Genomic DNA, 18661 nt, shown 5'->3' with positions numbered 1-18661 from the left:
GGGCTGTGGCGGAAGGCTGGCTTGTACCCGTTTACACACGGAGAAACTGAGGCTCTGAGTCTAAAGGACATGCCCAGGGTCACCCAGGTCACCAGTGGCAACCTAAGCTGTAGGACACTTAGGTTCTCAGAAAAAGCATTTTTCCCTTTCAAAATGCTATGTATCATATGACGACCCAATCGCGTGGAAGGAAGTGTTTTCCAACCAGAAGACACGGGAACGGGAATTGTTCCCCTAGAGGATAGCGGTGCCCCGGGAACTTGGGGTCCCTTCTCCACGGATGTCTCTCTTTCTTCTCGTCTCGCCTCTTCCTTTTTGCCCCGGGCGTTAGAATGAGGAGAGAAGTCTCAGACATGATAAAAACATGTCACGAGACATGGGTTGGGGGGACATATGAAAAAAACTGTGTCTAAGTGGCTTCAGCACCTAGTGACAGGACGGGCTGTGTCAGGGGAGCGGCGACAAGCAACTTACCTGAAGCCAAGCGGGTCCCCGCAATGTGCTGGGGAGAGAGCCCACGGCCAAGCTGGAGGAGAAGTGAAGGGTCGTGCAGGCACCGAGTGGGGAGAAGCTGTGGGGCCATTCACGGCTCTGCACCCGCCTTCCACCCCGCGCCTTGCCGAGATGCACCAGAATTTGCAAAGACTGACGTCTTCGAGAGGCCCCCATAGACTGAGACCACTGTGTCCCCTCTGCCCACCCTCCACCCCCACTATATTCCTGGACCAACCAGAATTCGACCGAATTTAAGGGGCAGGCAGCAGCTGGGGCAGAAAGGAGACAAAAGAAAGGAAGGGAAGGTGTTTGGAGTCCTCACAGGGACACTGCGACAGTTTTGTGTGGGATCAATATGGAACAGCTGGAACTTGTCTTTGGGCAACTTCTTGGTGGACGATCATAAAGTCAAATATTCGCCTCTCCTCTGTCCTGGTTCGTCTCCTCCTAGATATTTACCGGAAAGAAGTGGAAAACACACGACAACTTTATTATTCATCCTCGCCCCACGTTGGAAACAACACAAATATGCACCAGTGGGGAAAAAAGAAAAAAAAAAAAACCACGTTGTGGACCCGCCCTCAGCCACGAAAGGGAGCCACGGATCCAGGAAAGAACCTCAGTGAAGCTCGTGGCCGAGTGAATGAAACCAGGCGTGCTGGGACCGTTCCATTTAAATCAAGTTCAGTGACAGGTCAGAAAAGCGATGACCCGGGGACAGCACTGACTGGGAGCGACGCGGAGAAGGCTCCTGGGCGCTGGAAGCATTCTGGAACTTGCTATGGATGGTTTACAGATATAAAAACTCAGCCCCCAAACTAGGATCTGTGCCTTTTACTCCACAGAAACACTTTATCTCAATAAAGTCCTGTTAATAAAACCGAAAATGCCCCCAAGCCCCGGGAGATGCAGGGACAGCTAGAGGTCCAGCAGACAAGCACTTTGGTATCACCATTCACCTTGGAGGTGAGTCACAGCCCTGGAACAAGGGTCCTAGGGTCCCCTGTTCCCACCCTGCGGGGGGGGGGGGGATGGCGACAACCAAACCCAAAGGCCAGTGCGTTTCCAGACAAATTAGGACAGAAGGGAGGCATTTCGAGACAGCTTGGCATCACCCTGTGGTCACCACCCTCCATTCCCAGGGCCTAGCTCTGGTCTTAAGGGGGTGAGAGGCCGTCCTCCAGAAAGTTCCTTCCGAGCTTTTTTATTCCAAGTCCCAAATGCTTGTCTGGAGCTCTGTGATCTCTGCAGCGTAGATCGAAGGATCTATTCAAACTGTGAGTCTGCCACCTCATACCCATGAGGATGGCCACTACCGAACAGCAGAAAATGACAAGTGTTGAGGAGGATGAGGAGGAAGGAACCTGGCGCACTGCTGGTGGGCTTGAAAATGGTGAGGCCGCTAAGGAAACTAACACGTGTGGTGAGGCAGCCTTTATAGACGGCTTTCTCGAATAAATGCATCACCAGCTTCCAGCCCCCAGGCGGCCCCCATCGATGAAGTGCCCCTTTTATTTTTTTTTTTAAGATCTTAAAAAATTTATTCATTTGACAGAGAGAGAGAGAAAGAGAGAGAGCACAAGCAGGGGGAGTGAGAGAGGGAGAAGCAGACTCCCCACTGAGCAGGGAGCCCGACGTGGGACTCGATCCCAGGACCCTGGGATCATGACCTGAGCCAAAGGCAGACGCTTAACTGATTGAGCACCCATTTCACGTGCCCCTGAAATGCCCCTTTTAGAAAGCTTTGGAGAGCCTAGATAACTGGCCCATGAGTGAGCCTGCTTTTCCCTTCCTGCACCCTAATTACCTCCTAGCCACCCCCGAGGACCCCAATAAAGGCAGAACTCCAGGTCCGTGCTCTCTCTCTCTCTCTCGCTCTCTCTCTGTCTCTCCCTACAGCATCCCTGGGTGGCCCCCATGTGCCGTGCACCTTCCTGGACTTGTGATTGAGAAACCTCATGTTTTCAAACTTCCCCGATGGTTGTTGCTGAGGGGTGTCTCACAATCATGAGAGGAACCACCAGAGCTGGCTCCACCACAGGGCTGGTCCAACCACAACATTGGCTCCGATGGGGGAAGTATCGGAGGGGGTGTGTGTGGGGGTTCACCCCAAGTGGTGTGAGGTCGGTGAGTGCCCCAGGCATATCTAGCCCACAGCATCACTGTATTGGCTGAGACCAATGCAACACCGCAGTTTGGTGATTCCTTAAAAAACTAAACATAGGGGCTCCTGGGTGTCTCAGTTGTTAAGCGTCTGCCTTTGGCTCAGGTCATGATCCCAGGGTTCTGGGATCGAGCCCCGCGTCAGGCTCCCTGCTCAGTGGGGAGTCTGCTTCACCCTCTACCCCTCGCCCCCTGCCCCCATGCTCTCTCTCTCTCTCCCCCCCAAATAAATAAAATCTTTTTAAAAAATTAATTTAAAAAAATAAATAAAAGCAAACCTCATGTCATCACCATAAATGAAAACCACCACCACTTCCATAAATAAAAACGCCTGGTGGGCAAAATGGATGAAGGTGGTCATGCAAATTTTGGGGGGACACAAACATTCAAACCATTGCAGTTAACAAATACCCCAAACATCATAAAATCCAGAAAAATAATATTTTTTATTAATTTCCTGGCACTATAATACTTTCCTACTTTTTTGGCTGCACACTGTTTGCTTCTTTGTGTTATGAGGATTTGACATATTTTCCATAAAGGAAGTCGAAAGGTCATCCTGCCTTTCCAATGGCCTGCTTCTTGAACTCCACTGCATGTGCGCTCTGGGGACTGGGCAACGTGGGACACGTTCCTTTGGGATGTATTTCTGGCCCCAAATCTTTGCAATGGGCAGGAGGAGGGTTCCAGAAGCCATTCCTAAACTGGGACGGGTGGGAATAACTGAATTATTCACAGAAGTGGCTGTGAACCACACGAATATATCCCACTAAACCTAGAAGAAACATATGCCCAACTCGACAACTCTTTTTTTTTTAAGATTTTATTCATTTATTTGAGAGAGAGAGAATGAGAGAGACAGAGAGAGAGCACATGAGAGGGGGAAGGGTCAGATGCGGGACTCAATCCTGAGACTCCAGGATCATGACCTGAACCGAAAGCAGTCGCTTAACCAACTGAGCCACCCAGGCGCCCTTCTCGACAACTCTCTTAGTCCGATCCCCAAAATGCAAATGGGCCTTTCCAATACTACCTGATTCAAGAGGCCATATGATAGAGGGGAAGTTAGAAGGGAAGGAGACAGTAGTGTTAATCAGTTCATTCAAGGGGCGCCTGGGTGGCTCAGTCGGTTGGGTGTCTGCGTTTGGCTCAGGTCATAATCTCTGCGGTCCTGGGATCGAGCCCCCCGTTGGGCTCCCTGCTCAGTGGGAAGCCTGCTTCTCCTTTCCCTCTCTCTGCCCTCCCCTCCTCCTCCCCCACCTCGCTCATACTCTCTTGCTCTCTCAAATAAATAAATAAAATCTTTACAAAAAACCAGTTCATTCAATACATCTTAGCTCTTGCAAATGTTACGAACACCTGTGGCCAGGCAAACCCATTGCCTATGCAGTGAAGAGCCCTGCCTGAAGTTCAAGCTTCTCGGGTTCTGTTCCTAAACCTGCCGGGAAGACAGACGATAGTTGGGCTGGCAGCCAGGGGTGCTTGCCCCTGGAAGACGAAACCTGGTTTGGCTATAGCTCCTGGCCCTAGCCCCGGCCCTGCCCCTTCCCAGTTCCTGCTACCTCCTTCCTTCCCTAAGCTGTTTTAGGACCTAACTCCCTCTTCATGTACCAGGAACACTCCCCAGGAAAGGAGGCAGTGTTTATGGACACCAGAGTGCTGTCTGCCTGGTAGGGGGCCAAGGACTTCACATCTGTCACCTCTGGTCCAGCTCCTGGCAGGCCTGGCCGTGCTGAATCATTGATGAATCTATGCATCAGACAAGTGCCCCACCCCACACATGCAATGAGCACCCAAACCAGGATAAAAACCAGGTCAGCTGTGCTCCCCCAGCTTCCCCCAGCAGCCCCTTCCACCGTTTTGGTGTCAGTGGAAGAGATGGCCTGAGCAACCAGGCTCCAGCTGCTGACCTGCTGAGCCGATGCCCCCGCGCCTGCTTCATCTAGTCTGTGTGCGGTCACGGGGCCACCCTCACCAATCCCCTCATTCCAGGCAGCTTTGGGGGAGCAACAGAGAGGGCCTGGCTTTTCCTTCCCAGAATTAGTCCACATAGGAGACCTTGTTCCTTCTGAGACCTTACATCCTAGGGGCTAGAGCATGAAGGATCTCTAAAGATACTCTTCTGATGGTATATGCCAATAATGTCCCCCAAAGAGTCATGCTTCCCTGGGTCCACACTGCTCACAATGTGACTTTCTCTTCCTTCCATCAAGAGATGGAGTCAAGGGGCGCCTGGTGGCTCAGTCGGTTAAGCGTCTGCCTTCAGCTCAGGTTATAATCCCAGGGTCCTGGGATCAAGCCCCGCACCAGGCTCCCTGCTCCTCGGGGAGCCTGCTTCTCCCTCCCCCTCTGCCCCTCCCCCTTGCTCATGCTCTCTCTCAAAATAAATAAATAAAATCTTTAAAAAAAAAAAAAAAAGGCGATGGAGTCTCCTTTCCCGAATCGGGTTTGGCTCATGACTTGACGTGGCCAACAGAATTCAGAAGTGACATTGTGCAATTTCTGGGGTTGGGCCTTAAGGTACCACACAGTGAAACGGTTAAAATGATAATTACATATATTTTATGACATTTAAGAGGTGGGAGTTGGGGGGAGAAGGCTATGAAGCTCCCCCTGGAAAATGTTCACCTAAAGTTCTCTGAGTCTACAACGGGCCCAGTCTGTGTTAAAGGGGAGATCGGTGCTCGTGGGTGGTGATTAGCTAGAGACTACTTCTAGATGCTACGAGCCTTTCTTCTTGAGATCCCCAGACGGATTGAAAGATACTTGGAAAGAGAATCACTTTCTCACTCTGGGACTCTACATCATCTGTGTCTCAGTTCTGCCTAAAGACATCTTAAGGACCCACCAGTAAGCAGGGGCCTCTCACTGGGCAGCTCTCAGCTGGGAGGACAGTGGTGATGTGTTCTGGAACAGACAGGGGAACAGAGGGTCAGGGCTTCCTTGAGCAGCCCTGTCGAGGACAGCGGGATCTGCAGGAGGGCTGGGGACTGCCAAAGTGAAGAGCTGTTAACGCGGGGGGGCTGGACTCCTGAGCTCTGGTAGGTAAGCCACCCCCCACATCTCCCTGACTCGGGCACCGTCAGAGGACACCCCTTGCCCTGAAGTCCAATGACATGTCAGGCTCCCACCATCAACCCCGGGCCTTGGGGAGGGGGGCCGTGGTTTACGGTGAGTCAGAGCATGCCTCCAGAGCACGCAGGGAGGCGGCTGAGCGTGCAGGCTCCCCCTGATGCCTCCGGCCGGCAGCCACAGCTGAGCCAGAATGTGCCGCCGCGCGTCTGCACACTGCTTTCGTTGTCCTACACACAGAATAAAAAACATGCAAGCCAACTTTTGGAAATTGAGAGATTTCACGTAAAAATTCAGACTCCTAGCTCCTCTTAAAGATAAACACACGAGAAGAATGACAAACAAAAAGGAAGGTCCGGCAGCTGGGGGCTCGTGTTCCCAGGAGGCAACAAGGCAGCAGGGCTGGGGGCGGCTGTGGCGGAGAGCACACTGTCCAGTTCCCTACAGCCCTCACCCCTCCTCAGAACAAATGTTAGAACAAGCATGAGTTCTCGCTGGGTGTCGGCCGCATCCTAAGTCAGGCACGTTGCTCTCGCACCTCGGGATCGGCTGCCTGCCGTGCTCCCTTCTGCAAACCGGCTGGTACTTGGCCCTTAGAGCATGTTTGAGCTACTTCCCTCAACCACTACTTTCAACTGGCCCCTTGAGGGTTCTGGCACAGGACGGGGGCCCATTTCGGGGTCACACACACTTTGAGGGTCTCGCTTCTGAAAACACAAAGCTCCTGTGGATGTTTCGAGATATGCGCTCTTGCAGGCTGGATTATATTTGCATCTTTTCCGTCTAGCACTAGGGCATGGGAAAGAGCGCTCATTCTTCCAGTTACAAAGCTCTCCTCCAAGGATACAGCTTAAAACTTAATTCCCAAGGACCCAGCTGCACTGGCATCTCCCATCATTTTGGCAGCTGGTGGTACCCCTTTTCCCTCCTCCATACACCAGCCTCTAGTGCCTGCCAGCCCTGCCCCTAACCCTCCCTATATCCCAGGAACTCCTCTCTCTCCTGGGCCCAAATCTGGAACCATCTACTCCTGCAGAGGTCTGCTCAAGTGGAATAGCATACAAAAATTGGATTTCAGGGTACAGAAGTAATTAGGGAATGTTAAATATTAAACCATGTGGCAAAGATCCCGTGTGCCAATGCTCCCTCCCCCTTTCTGAGTCTACCAGGGATCTTTTTTTTTTTTCCCTGAGTATTTCTTTTTTTATTATTATGTTATGTTAATCACCATACATTGCATCACTAGTTCTTGATGTAGTGTTCCATGATTCATTGCTTCCATATGCACCCAGTGCTCCATGGAGAACGCGCCCTCTTTCATACCCATCCCCAGGCTAACCCATCCCCCCCACCCCCCTCCCCTCTAGAACCCTGTTTGTTTTTCAGAGTCCATCGTCTCTCATGGTTCGTCTCTACCAGGGATCTCAAAGGGTCTCCCACCAGAGCCTCACTGCCCTTGCTAACCTCTAACCTAACCCCTCTCAGGCCCTGGGGAAACAGACTTCCATTGCTTTTATTTAGCACCTCCTGAAAAGATAAAAATGGCCTATCGAGAAAGAAAAAGAAACCTAGCAGCTAGATATCTTACCAGATAAAATCACTAGGGAAAACATGCTGGATATGGCAGTTATAAAAAAGCACCCCCCCCAAGTCTCTATATATAAACTGGGGACCCTCAGCTTTACCACTGGGTCCTCAAGAACGAGGTCACGTTTTTAATTTTTCTAGTCCCTGCCCTTATTCATTTCTACAGCAAGGTGTGCTGTCGGGCAATGGCCCTCTGCCCATGCAGCACTCACCTGGATGCCCCTGAGCATGACCCCGCCAACCCCCGCTCCTCACCCACAGACTCACCTCACCGTGACTGACTCTATTAGCAGCAGGGCAGACATTTGGGGAGTTACCCTGGATGCTCACCTCTTCCCCACAACCAATCAAAGCTCAGGTCATCATCCCCTTGCCTCTAGTTCAGCCCGGCTCCAGTCCCTATGTATCTAAGACACAAATGTAACTATGACCCTCCCCTCCTCAAGAATCTCCCATGGCTCCCCAGGGCTGCCACCTAAAAGTCTAAACTCCTTGACTTGGCACTTGCAGGATCCTCTCTGGCTCCAATCTACTCCCCCAGTTTCACTGTACAACAGCTTGAATACTCATGATATCCCAAGCATACCATGTCTTCCCAGACCTCTGAGCCTTTGCATATGCCATTCCCACAGGGTAGAATGCCCTGCTCTTGTTTATTTGCACCAGGCACATTACTCACTGTAAAAGTCAGCTTCATGAAACCTGCCAGGCAGACTGAGGGACCCTTTCCTCGGACCACTTGGGGGCTGAAGGCAAGGGGACTACCACCTTTTTATCTGTGTTTCAGCACTTAGCGCCACCTTCAGAGCACAGGCGTTCAGTAAACGTCTGGTCCGTCCCTCGACTTTTGCAGAGAGGAAGTTCTGGAGTCAGAGCCATGGGCTGCGTCCTGGACTAGCCACCTTCCAGCTGTGTCATCTTGGGTATCTTAACCTCTCGTGCCCCGGTTACCTTGGCTGACACATCACAATTCCTGCTTCCTGGCGTGGTTGTGAGGATTACATTGAGTGGGGCGGGGGGTGTGTGGCATGATGGATAGAAAGCACCTCCATGGCTCAGAGGAGGGCCTTGCAAATGCCGGCTCCCCTTCTCCTCCATCTGTCCTGCCTCCTCCAACCTCCAAAGCACCTCTCTACATGACTGGCAAGGAGAGGCTCCTAGAAATAAGAGTCAGATAAATGAGCACGCCACTCCCCACCCCCTACAGCTTCCACGAGGTGAAGACACCTTCAGCCCAGGAGACACTGGGTCTGGGTCTGCTCATGAGTTGTTAAGTGTTGGAGGCTGGATGACCATCCTCTGTGCATCATGGGTCTGATGCCGTTCTGTCTCCACTCCTCCATCTGCCTTCCAGGTCCATGGACGCCTTCTTTCTCTGGAAGGAGCTCCTAGAGGGGGTCCGGCCCCCAACCCCCATTCCTGTTCCCTCATGCCATCCATCCGACTAACTCCACACACTCATCTGGAACCGACCCAAGTAGACACAAGCCCCAGACACCTTGGTACAATTTTATTCACAAACTCCAGACACCCAGGCTTGGCCTGGCACAAAGGATGTGTTCTTGCCAGTGACAAAAAAACGGATACAGCACATTCATTAATACTAACCATTTTAATTTAAATTAATAGCATTTCTGGAAGACAAATGCAGTTGATAGAAAATATAAAAACTTTTACTGTACAGATTTTACATTACATTCAAAAAAAGCAAGTGTGTGCCTGTGGCCACGGAGGAGGCGGGCTTTACACACACTAATGAAATTCGGGCTAACGTTGAAGCATCACATGAGCTCCCTAACGGCTTCACATTTGTGTCTCCACCAGGCCCCCTAATCAACGCGGAACAGCAGTGCAGGCGTACAGGGCACGCGGCTGGCCCCTCGGATCACAAGAATGCCACGAGGACAGAGGGACTCCAGCGCCCTGGACTCGGTGACACGGAGAGGTCAACGTTGCTACACCGCCCGCTACCAATGGGGGAGCTTGATTGAAGACCTTGAGCTGGATGGAGAGCTAGGGGCTGCGGCTCTGGGGGTTAAAGGCAACGGGGGCACGGGCCCTAGGGTTCTGGAGGGGATGCTGGGGACTGAGGCTGTGCCGCGAAGGACCAAAGCTTGGGCTCCACTCTCAGGCCCTGGTGGGGACCTCTGCAGCTCCCAGAGCTCTTGCCGAGGAGGCTGTCCCAGCTTCTCCATCCCCTTCACAGTTGGCCGTGAGCGCTGAATTCACAGTATCTGGCCGTCCTTCATGTGTCTCCATGGCAGACAGGGAGAGCACACAGAAGGGCAAGCACGTCTTCCCAACCTCAGTTCACAGTCACTTTGACAGGGAGAAGGGACCACGTTTCTCCTAAGGGACAGGCAGCCCAGAGGCTAGGCCAAGGGCTGGGCGGCTGTCCGGGGTCCTGAAGATGAAGGGACTGTCCTCCAGGCCTTCAGCAACCCCTCAGGGTTCCTGGCTGAGCGTCAGTTCCTTAGGGGCAGGGACCGTGACTGCTCCCATCGCGGGGTCCCCTACACTTGCTCAAGACACAGTCAGTGCTCGATGAAACCTTCTTGAACTGACCCACAGGCGTGACACCCATCGGGGAGGCCAAGGGATGAGGGGGTGAAGCCAGCAGGCCCACAGAAGAGGAAAGACCCACCCAGAGCTGAATCCAGCTGGCTCACAGCTCTGGTCTTCCCCACACACCCTGACTGGGAAGGGTTAAGGAGCTCAGGTCTGGGGCGCTGAGGGGCAGCGGGAGCCCAGACACCTCACACTGCTGCACAGCTGTGCTCTCCAGGCGAGGGTGGCCCACCTGAGGGGCGCCTGACCCAGAGTCAGGAAGGCAGCCCTACCACTTCTAGGCAGTGGCCTGCTTCGTATGACATTTTGGCCAGACTCCAGGGAAGGCTCTGAAGATTGGGAGCTTTGCTAGGCGGGTGTAAATGAAAGGGATGGGAGGGCCACATGCCCCCATCTTGGCTCGGGGCATATGGACACAGATTCTGGGTCTGAATCCAACCACATCTCCAGCTTCATCACCCTTGGTCAGTCCTGGTTTGAAGCCTAACATGGTGTAACGCCCACTAAAGGCTTCTTTGCCATTTGGAACTGTTCTCCTTAGGTGACAGCTTCTAATGAAGACAGGCAGGATGTGCTCACACCACGGACATCCCCCAGTCAAGCCCCTCCTTCTGGTGCAAATATACAGGCACAGATGGTCCTGACTCGGTTCAGGGGAGGCTCTGAGGACTGGTGGACTGGTCTAGCTCAACAGCGTGGAGGGGCACAGGCCTCCCGTCTCAGCTAAGAGCTCAGAGCAAGGACAGTGGAAGGGTCAGGCGTGGCTATGGGCTTCCAACAGGATTGGAGGAGAAGGGGTGGGCAATTCCAGAACGTTGGCATGACTGGTGGGGCTTCTGAAGAGCCAGGTCACCCTGTGGCTGGGAGGGTGGGCTCAGGAACCCGCTGCCTGCCACTTCTCCCTCCCCCTCCCCTCTTTGTTCTCCCTGAGCAAGGCTTCATGGTACACGCAGCTGCCGGGCTGGGCCTTAGCTCTGGGGTCAAGTGTCAGCCAGGACTGGGATGTGTCTAAGAAGCTGAAGCCCTGAGGGCCATCTCCTTGGTGTCTTCCTGGAAGCTGTGTGAAAGAGACCTCTCTACAGGTGCTGGAAACCCTGGCCACCAACCCCTGGATCAATCCAGACATCATTTGGATTTAATCTGTCTCGACTTTTCCAGCAGCTATGGGCTGGGTTACTGGGGTCAAAAGGGAACCCAAGCCCTCTGGGAACTCCTGACCCTCATAATCCAGCTTGGTTCCTAGCCAGGGTTTCCTTTGCCAGAGGAAAAAAGGGACAGTGTCCCTTTGTTAGGATAGGAGGAGAACCCTACAGAGGGACATTCCCCACGGATAGGCTTTAGGGCCAAAGCAGAGTCCAGGTCAAACCTTGTGGTCCCCATCCTACCCCGAGAACAGCCACAGTCAGGATGCTTTTCTTCCTTTTCCTCACCGCCGCCAGGGTCCTCCGGAGGGGAAGGCCGCTTCCGCCATCCCAGCCTCTGCGGACCACTCTGTATTATTACCTGTTGTAAAGCATTGAGTTCACGCCCCAGAAACATACATGTAAACATTCGCTGCCTGTCGGGGCAGGTCTGGTTGTTGGTGATATGACTTTAAGAAACAGCAGGTGCAGCTCTATCTCCCGGTGTTTTTGTGGATGAACGTCTGAGTGGAGGACTCACACTCCTGGTCTGCAGCACTTAGGAGGGTGGACCGATGTTTCAAAGAGTGTTTTCGTTTGTGTCATGGTGGTTGTTTGGATGCTTTAGAAACACGTTTAAGAAAGAAAGAAATCGGCAGAGAAACTGCACGGCTGGCTACATCTTTGGATTACTGGACTCCAGGACACCCAAGCCAAACCTTTCAAACCGGGGTACAACTTTGCTGCTGTTAATGCTGCAAAGAGGAACAAAAACATGGGTTACAGCCACGCTGGTCTTGACTGGAAGCAGGATAATGTTAGCTAAGGAGCGGGCCGGTTTCAGAAGCTCCACAGAGGACCCGCCCCAGCAAGAAGCAAGAAGCAAGAACGGCTGCAAGCCAACAGCCTTGGCAGAGCTGCTCCTGGTCAGACTTGGCCGGGGTGCAAAGACTTGGCACATCCCTCCTGGGGGACATGAGCTGGTTAGTGGCAGAGTCCCCGGCACCTGGCAGGCTGTCATTGCCGCGGGCTCGACTGAGCTACTTTCTCACTTGCGGCCCAGGAGGGCTCTGCTCCGAGTGCAACCAGGAGAAAGAGAGACTGGACCCCAAGTGCCGAGAGTGGCCTCACACAATCCTTCTGGAAATGGTCCCCAAACATTGTGGGGAGGGGGGCATCAGGACCCTCCGGGAGGCAGTAGAAACGCAGACTCTCAGAACATGCCTCCAAAGACCTGGACTTGCTTTGGGGGGACCCCGGAGACCTGCATTTGGGAAGCAGCACAGTGACTGTGTGTGGCCTCTCAGCCACACTCTTGAACACTGACTTGGGTTCTGGTACTTTCTGTCTGTAAAGGGAGTAACGTTGTGGGGACTGGCAGCAGAAGCTTTGCTCTCATCAGTGAAATTGTTTGGCAACAGGCCCCCTTTGTTTTAGGACCACTTTCCTGAGGGCACCGCTGTGGACAAAGCCCTTCCCAGGTAGTGTCTTTCAGAGCAACGGGACTCTGGTGTCCACCCCCCCAGGCCCCTCCCAGAGAGGGCTGGCCTTGGGCAGCTCTGAAATCATCCCACTCCTTGTTGGACAAAACCTTGCAGGTTAACAGCCAAGCAAAAGCCCTGCCCCGCACTGTGGACCCAGCCAGTGGGAGGCCGATGTGCTTGGGGGGCGGCGCGCGTCGGTCTCACGGAGGTGTTAGTGGGGAGACAGGGCCGCCTGGGCGCTGCCCCCCAGAGGAAGAGTTAGAGAATGAAGTCCCATCCGGGGGGAGGCACCTCTGCTGGGCGGGGTGGGGGGGTCTGTTAGGAGGTCCTCGTGACAGTAGTTATTCAAGCACACGCAGGCCGTGGAGAGGGGAGGGGGCCAGTTTGAAAAACAACAAAGCGAAAGAAGAAGTCTCGGGAGAGATGCCTGGAGCGGCAGAGATCGCATCCCCTGGGTTAGTGCCCGCACGTCAGTTTGTGTTTGAGCAGAAGTCACGGTGCTGAGTGTCGATTAGGAGGAAGAAAGCCCCCGGTGCATGCAAGGCAGCCAGGCCTACAACCTATGGGTAGAAAGAGAGGAGAGGAAAACACAGTCAGAACCCGAGCCCATGGAGGGGCAGGGGGAGCGACAGAGGCCTGGCCAGGGCAGAGGGTAGGGGACCCACTTTCCCTGCAGAGAGGGAAAAAGGCGTCCCCGCTCCATTCCAGGCTTGGCAGCGCAGCGAGCTCAGGAGGGACCCGGCACAAAGCACCTGTCCTAAGCTCCGTCCCAAGCTCCCCCGGGACAGTCACAGAATGTTTAGACAGAGGTTGGCCGATGGACCCATGGCCCCTCAGCCCCTGACTATCAAAACAGACTTGCCGAAAGTTCACTCTCTCTGCTTACTGCGCTCCCTTCTTTAGGCTCTGGTCAAAGGGCACCCTGGACTTGGACCAAGGCTCCGAGTTCTCTCCCACCCCGGGACGAGCCGCCACCCGCCACAGTGGGTGGACAGGGGTGCTGCCAGGTGCCATGGGCCTCCGCTCGGCCCGGCCAGAGACCCACAAGCCCACGGGACCCTTGCCGGTGGCCATTTCGCCTACAAGACTATCACTTTGGCTTAGGGGAACAAACCAGATAAAAACGGGGAAGCCGAATGCCGAGAGAGAACAGGAAGCAGGGTGCAAACAGGCAGAGAATGAGGGGAACAACGGAAGACACGCTATTCCTGCAGAGCCGGACAGGAGTTCTCAAAGTCCAGGTGGCTGTCACGCCCTTTCCCGTAGTGGCGGCTCCGCCAGCGACCGGGAGGGGAGGCGCGCGACCACTGGGCCAAGTGTGGGAGGAGCGTAGTCCCCAGGTGATGGCACCGGAAGCAGACGGGTGGGGGAGGAAGCAGGATGACAGGGCGTGGGGGGGGTGGCAGCACAGGCCAGAACGTCCGCCACCCCCCAGAAATAAAAAAGCAACGAGACAGATGGAAAAGGAATGAGAAAATGAGAATTAGAGGCGGAATGTGTTGAAGGAGGAATCATGGACCGGCAGGAAGCACTGACTGAGAGGCTCATTCAGGTCGGCTGGCATTTTTCTCCCCAGTGGCTAACACGGGTGGCTCTGGGCAGGGAGCAACGCCCATTTGTGGTTCTGTCTCCCACCTGTGAAATGAGAAGGTGGGGCTACATAGTCTTTAGGGAATCTGGAATCATCATCTCCTGAATGCCGGACCCGCCTAGCGCAGCCTTCTCTTCTGTGGAGGACAAAACCAGGGCCCAGGATATTCAACACGGTGCCCCGAGTCCAGGGGAACCCCAGTCTCCTGGCCTCTGCCAGGGTAGCTCCTGCTGGAAACCCAGTTCCAATAAGCCCTCTTCTAGAGACCCTTTCTCAAGCTCTGGGCGGGCAGACAGGGCCCTGTGCGTGCTCCCACAAAGGCTGTTCTTTGTCACGGCACTTAGCATGTTAGTGCCATTCCCTCATCCGTTCACCAATTACACTGCAAGCTCCCGGCTGGCCGAGGCCTGCCCTTGGCCTTCCGTCTACCCAGCTGTGTAGCAGGTACTCGGCAATGGCTGGGTAGAACCCACACCTCCAATGGCAACATTCTGTTGCACCCCAGTTGCACTAGACTCTGACCCATCTTAATATGGACACTAAGGTGGCATTCTAAAAAACAGTATTCCCAACCCCAAACTGTCATTCCTCTAGGCCGTCCGTGCACATGGCCTAACTCAGCAGTTTATCACATTTCTTCAGTGAGTTCTCCCACCCGCATCCTCTGGTTGGGTGACCCATGCTGGGTCCCCCCTCACCTGTAGCTTGAAACCCAGTTTGGTTTAAGATGGGCCAGCCAACTATAGCTAAGCCAAATCCAGCCACAGAAAGATTGATCATTTTAAAGGTTACAAAAAAAATCAAAAACCAAAAAAACCAGGAACATATGATAAGAGATCATATGACCCACAAACCTAAAATATTTGCCAACTGGCCCTTTCTAGACTAGGACGGATGCTGCTGCACACCTGGGCAGCAGGTAGGAGATCCAGGTGCACCTCCCCCAGGGGCTCCGTGATGGGACGGCAGGTGCCCCAGCAGCCACCTTGGCTGTACGGACAGGCTCCTGTCCCCTCAACTACCAAGAGCAGCTCCACTCTATCTGGTTTATTTAATGGGACTCTGGGGGAGAGCACACTTTTAGAAAGTGCCCTTTGCCTTAAAAAAGTTTAAAACCATTCCTATTATTTAGGGGTCTTTTCATGAATGGGCTGCTCAACCTGCTTCCGCACAATCCACAAACTAAGGATGGTTTCTGCCTTTCTAAATGGGTTGCGGGGGGGGAACATCAAAAGAAGATTTCATGGTATATGAAAATTGCACGAGGGGCACCTGGGTGGCTCAGTCGTTAAGCGTCTGCCTTCGGCTCAGGTCATGATCCCAGGATCCGGGGATCGAGTCCCCCATCGGGCCCCCTGCTCACTGGGGAGCCTGCTTCCCCCTCTGCCTGTGCTCTCTCTCTCTCAAATAAATAAAATAAACATCTTAAAAAAAAAAAAAGAAAGCTGCATGAAATTCCAGTTGGCGCATCCATAAATAAAGCTTTATTAGAGCCCAGCCAGCCCCCCAGTTTGCGCGCCGTCCCTGGCTACTCCTGCACCAAACGGCAGAGCTGAGTCCTTGCGACACAGGCCATACTTGGTACTATCACAGCTCTGCGCTGCTGCTGGGCACGCCACAAATCCCAGGGACGGCGCTGTGACTCCAACTTCCCTCCTCGCCTGCAAAGCCTAACGCAGTCCCTATGCTAGAAGCCCACTCCCTGATCTGGCCCCAGCCCCACTTTTTAAAGCTGCCAAAACTGAGGCCTAGAACGAAGGACTTCCTCAGATTCCCACAAGGGGTTCGCGGCAGGGCAGAGGTCTGCTTTTGAGTGCTCAGGGAGAGAGAGAGCCAGAGGGACAGAGCAAAAGGGGAATGAGACAGAACGTATAAGAGGCGCGAAGGCTGCCTGGTACCAAGGGGCACAAAGGACTATGTGATTAAACAGAAGGCAAATGGATTTCCAGCATTAGAGTCGCACAGAAACCCGGGCCACGTGGTCCCCATCCCAGGTGGCTGATTTGGGGGCTAGCAAGCCATCTCGAGTCTGCACCCTTTTAAGTCAGAGCTGCTCTGGCTTCCAACTGGCCCTATCTGGCCCCTTCCAAGGCAGACTGCTCTTGTCCAGGCCTAGCCTGGGCCCAGCGTCAGCACTGCTCTGATAACAGGGATATGTGGGTTTTCACAGAAGAGGACTGGAGACGCTCGTGTCTCAGAAGGAGTCTCTGAAATAAACAAGATCCTAGGATCTCTTGGGCAAGGGGATGAGTCTAGTCCACTCCGGCAAATCTGCTCTGTGTATTCCCCAGATCAAAGTCTTACGCAGACAGGGCGGACGGTGCCCTTTAAGACACCAGGTGAGGCTGCAAAGGCCCACCGAGGGGGTACTTACTCAGCAGACTTCCAGAAGTGGCCGGGGTGGGAGAGCCGCCGGTTCAATTTGGGCAGCTTCTCCAGCATGTCCATCAGCAGGGTGAAGCTGGGCCTCTCCTGCAGGTCGAAAGCCCAGCAGGCGGACAGGATCTCCTGCAAACAGAGCCAGCAAGAGTGGGGGGTGAGAGCTGGCTGGGCGGGAGGAGGGCACAGCTCGGGTACTCTGCACAGGGTCCCTTTGATGCTCTCCAGCTGGGACCACCTCCATCTGGTGGTCCCCGGAAGAGCCTACCCATATTAAGAAGATTGGTCAGTCCAGGAGTAGGGCTGAGAAATAACTGAATCTCAGAAAAGCTCTCATGCTTTCAGTGGAAAACAAAGCTCCTAAGCTTTCTCCCCTCTTTCCTTCTTAGACTGCCCTGGAATACCAGGAACAAAGCTGAACAAACAGCTAATAGGAAAGAGATCAGAAAAGGGATTGTAGGGGCGCCTGGGTGGCTCAGTCGGTTCAGCATCTGCCTTCAGCTCAGGTCATGATCTCGGGGTCCTGGGATCGAGTCCCACATTGGGCTCCCTGCTCAGCGGGGAGCCTGCTTCTCCCTCGGCTGCTCCCTCTGCTTGTGCTCTCTCTCTCTCTCCCAAATAAATAAATAAATTGTAAAACAGAAAAGAAATGGGGTTGTAGATTTTTCGAAATGGAAAGCAGAGGAGATGTAAGATGCTCAGAATATATGTGGGGTGGGGCTGCAACAGAGGTGGGAGCCTCCGTGTTACAAGAATGGAGGCTGGGAGTGACCAGAAGGATGAAAAAGAGTACAGCACTTGAGAGTCAGCAGAACACGTGTCCCAACTGCCCGCCAAGGGGCATCAGGGTGGCTCAGGTGGTTAAGCGTCCAATTCTTTATCTCAGCTCAGGTCTTGATCTCAGAGTCATAAGTTCAAGCCCTACGCTGGCATGGAGCCTACTTAGGGGGGAAAAAAAGGGGGAGAGAGAAAGAGGGTAAAGCTCCTCTCACTTTGGTAACTTGCTGCCTACTGTCTGGATCTGCACATTTACTGCACACCTTTCAGCCTTTCAATTCAGGAGAGCTCCCATGAGAAAATAGGCCTGCCTACACAACCAGGCAGAGAGTGCTCACCCACTTAGGCTCAGCAACTCAGGTTTTTGTTCTCAAGTACAACTAGACCTTGTGGGGTTGCCCATCAGGTCAGGAAAACAAGAGACCCCGAAGATAAACTGACCAGAACACTGACTCTGGAGAAAAGTGTGTGTGTGTGTGTGTGTGTGTGTGTGTGTGTGTGTGTGTGTGTGTAGAAGCTACTCTATCCATAAAACAAGATCAGGGTGCAATGAAAAACATACCAACAAATAAGGAAGAGATTGAAATTAATAATACAACTTCTGAAACAAAACATTAGTTAGGAATACTGGCAGATAAAATCCTAGAAATTCCCCAGACCTACAAATTCCCTGACCTACACCCTCCCTACCCTCCAATGGCAATCTCAATTTTAGGTAGGGAAGAGAAAACATTAAAGAAGGTAAAAGACACAGAAGCTCACTAAGAACCAAATTCTGTCCAATGGGAGTTTCCACAAGAGAAAACAAAGGAACTACAGGGCAGGAAACTATATAATAAAGACATAATAAAAGAAAATTTCCCAGAAACTTTTGAGAGAAATTGGAATCTTTATCTGAAAAGGCCCAGTGAAGGGTGTCAAAAAAGAGTATCAAACCAAGAAAAATAAACTTATTCTAAGGCATATTTTAATGAAATTTCAATGTAACAAGGATAAAGAGAAGATCCTAGATGTTCCCAGAGAGAATAAAATAGGGCATCTACAAAAGATTGAGAATTAAGATTAATATCAGCGTTTTCAGCAATGCACTGGACACTTAGTAGACAGCAGAGCAAAAATTTCATATTCTTAGAGAAGATTATTGTGAACCTCTTGGTGTGAAAACAAAATCAGGACTTGTTTAGGCATGTAAGGATTCAAAGATGATCTCCTATGCACCCACTGGGAGGGAGTTCCTTTAGGGTTCACTCTCATTTTGCTGGAATGCAAATAAAGAAATGGGAAGACATGAGATACATGAAATTCTAGTACTGAACCAGGGATGAATGAAAAGAAATGGAAGGATGACAGCACTACAGTAGGCCTAAATAATTCCAGTATCCATATTACAAGAAACCCGTGGGCCCTGAAAAGAATGGAACAAA

General features: G+C 52.8%; 1 protein-coding gene across 5 annotated transcripts in view; it reads right to left on the bottom strand.

Annotated features, from left to right (window-relative positions):
* Nucleotides 1–8812: 8812 nt before the first annotated feature.
* Nucleotides 8813–18661, bottom strand: part of KSR1 (kinase suppressor of ras 1) — a 146001-nt gene continuing 136152 nt past the window's right edge. For all 5 annotated transcript variants that reach the window (XM_028109359.2, XM_088028388.1, XM_088028386.1 and 2 more), the window contains 2 exons: nt 16456–16589; nt 8813–11761 (listed from right to left, as the gene is read on the bottom strand). In XM_028109359.2, coding sequence (XP_027965160.1) covers nt 11683–11761; nt 16456–16589 — 213 coding nt within the window. In that variant the 3' untranslated portion in view covers nt 8813–11682. The remainder of the gene's footprint in view (nt 11762–16455; nt 16590–18661) is intronic.

This window comes from Eumetopias jubatus, unplaced genomic scaffold (assembly GCF_037043125.1).
Source record: "Eumetopias jubatus isolate StellerSeaLion01/CBP00866 unplaced genomic scaffold, mEumJub1_p1.0 scaffold_10, whole genome shotgun sequence".
Lineage (NCBI taxonomy): Eukaryota > Metazoa > Chordata > Mammalia > Carnivora > Otariidae > Eumetopias > Eumetopias jubatus.
Note: the sequence above shows the minus strand (reverse complement) of the source record. Positions and strands in the feature narration are given on the sequence as shown.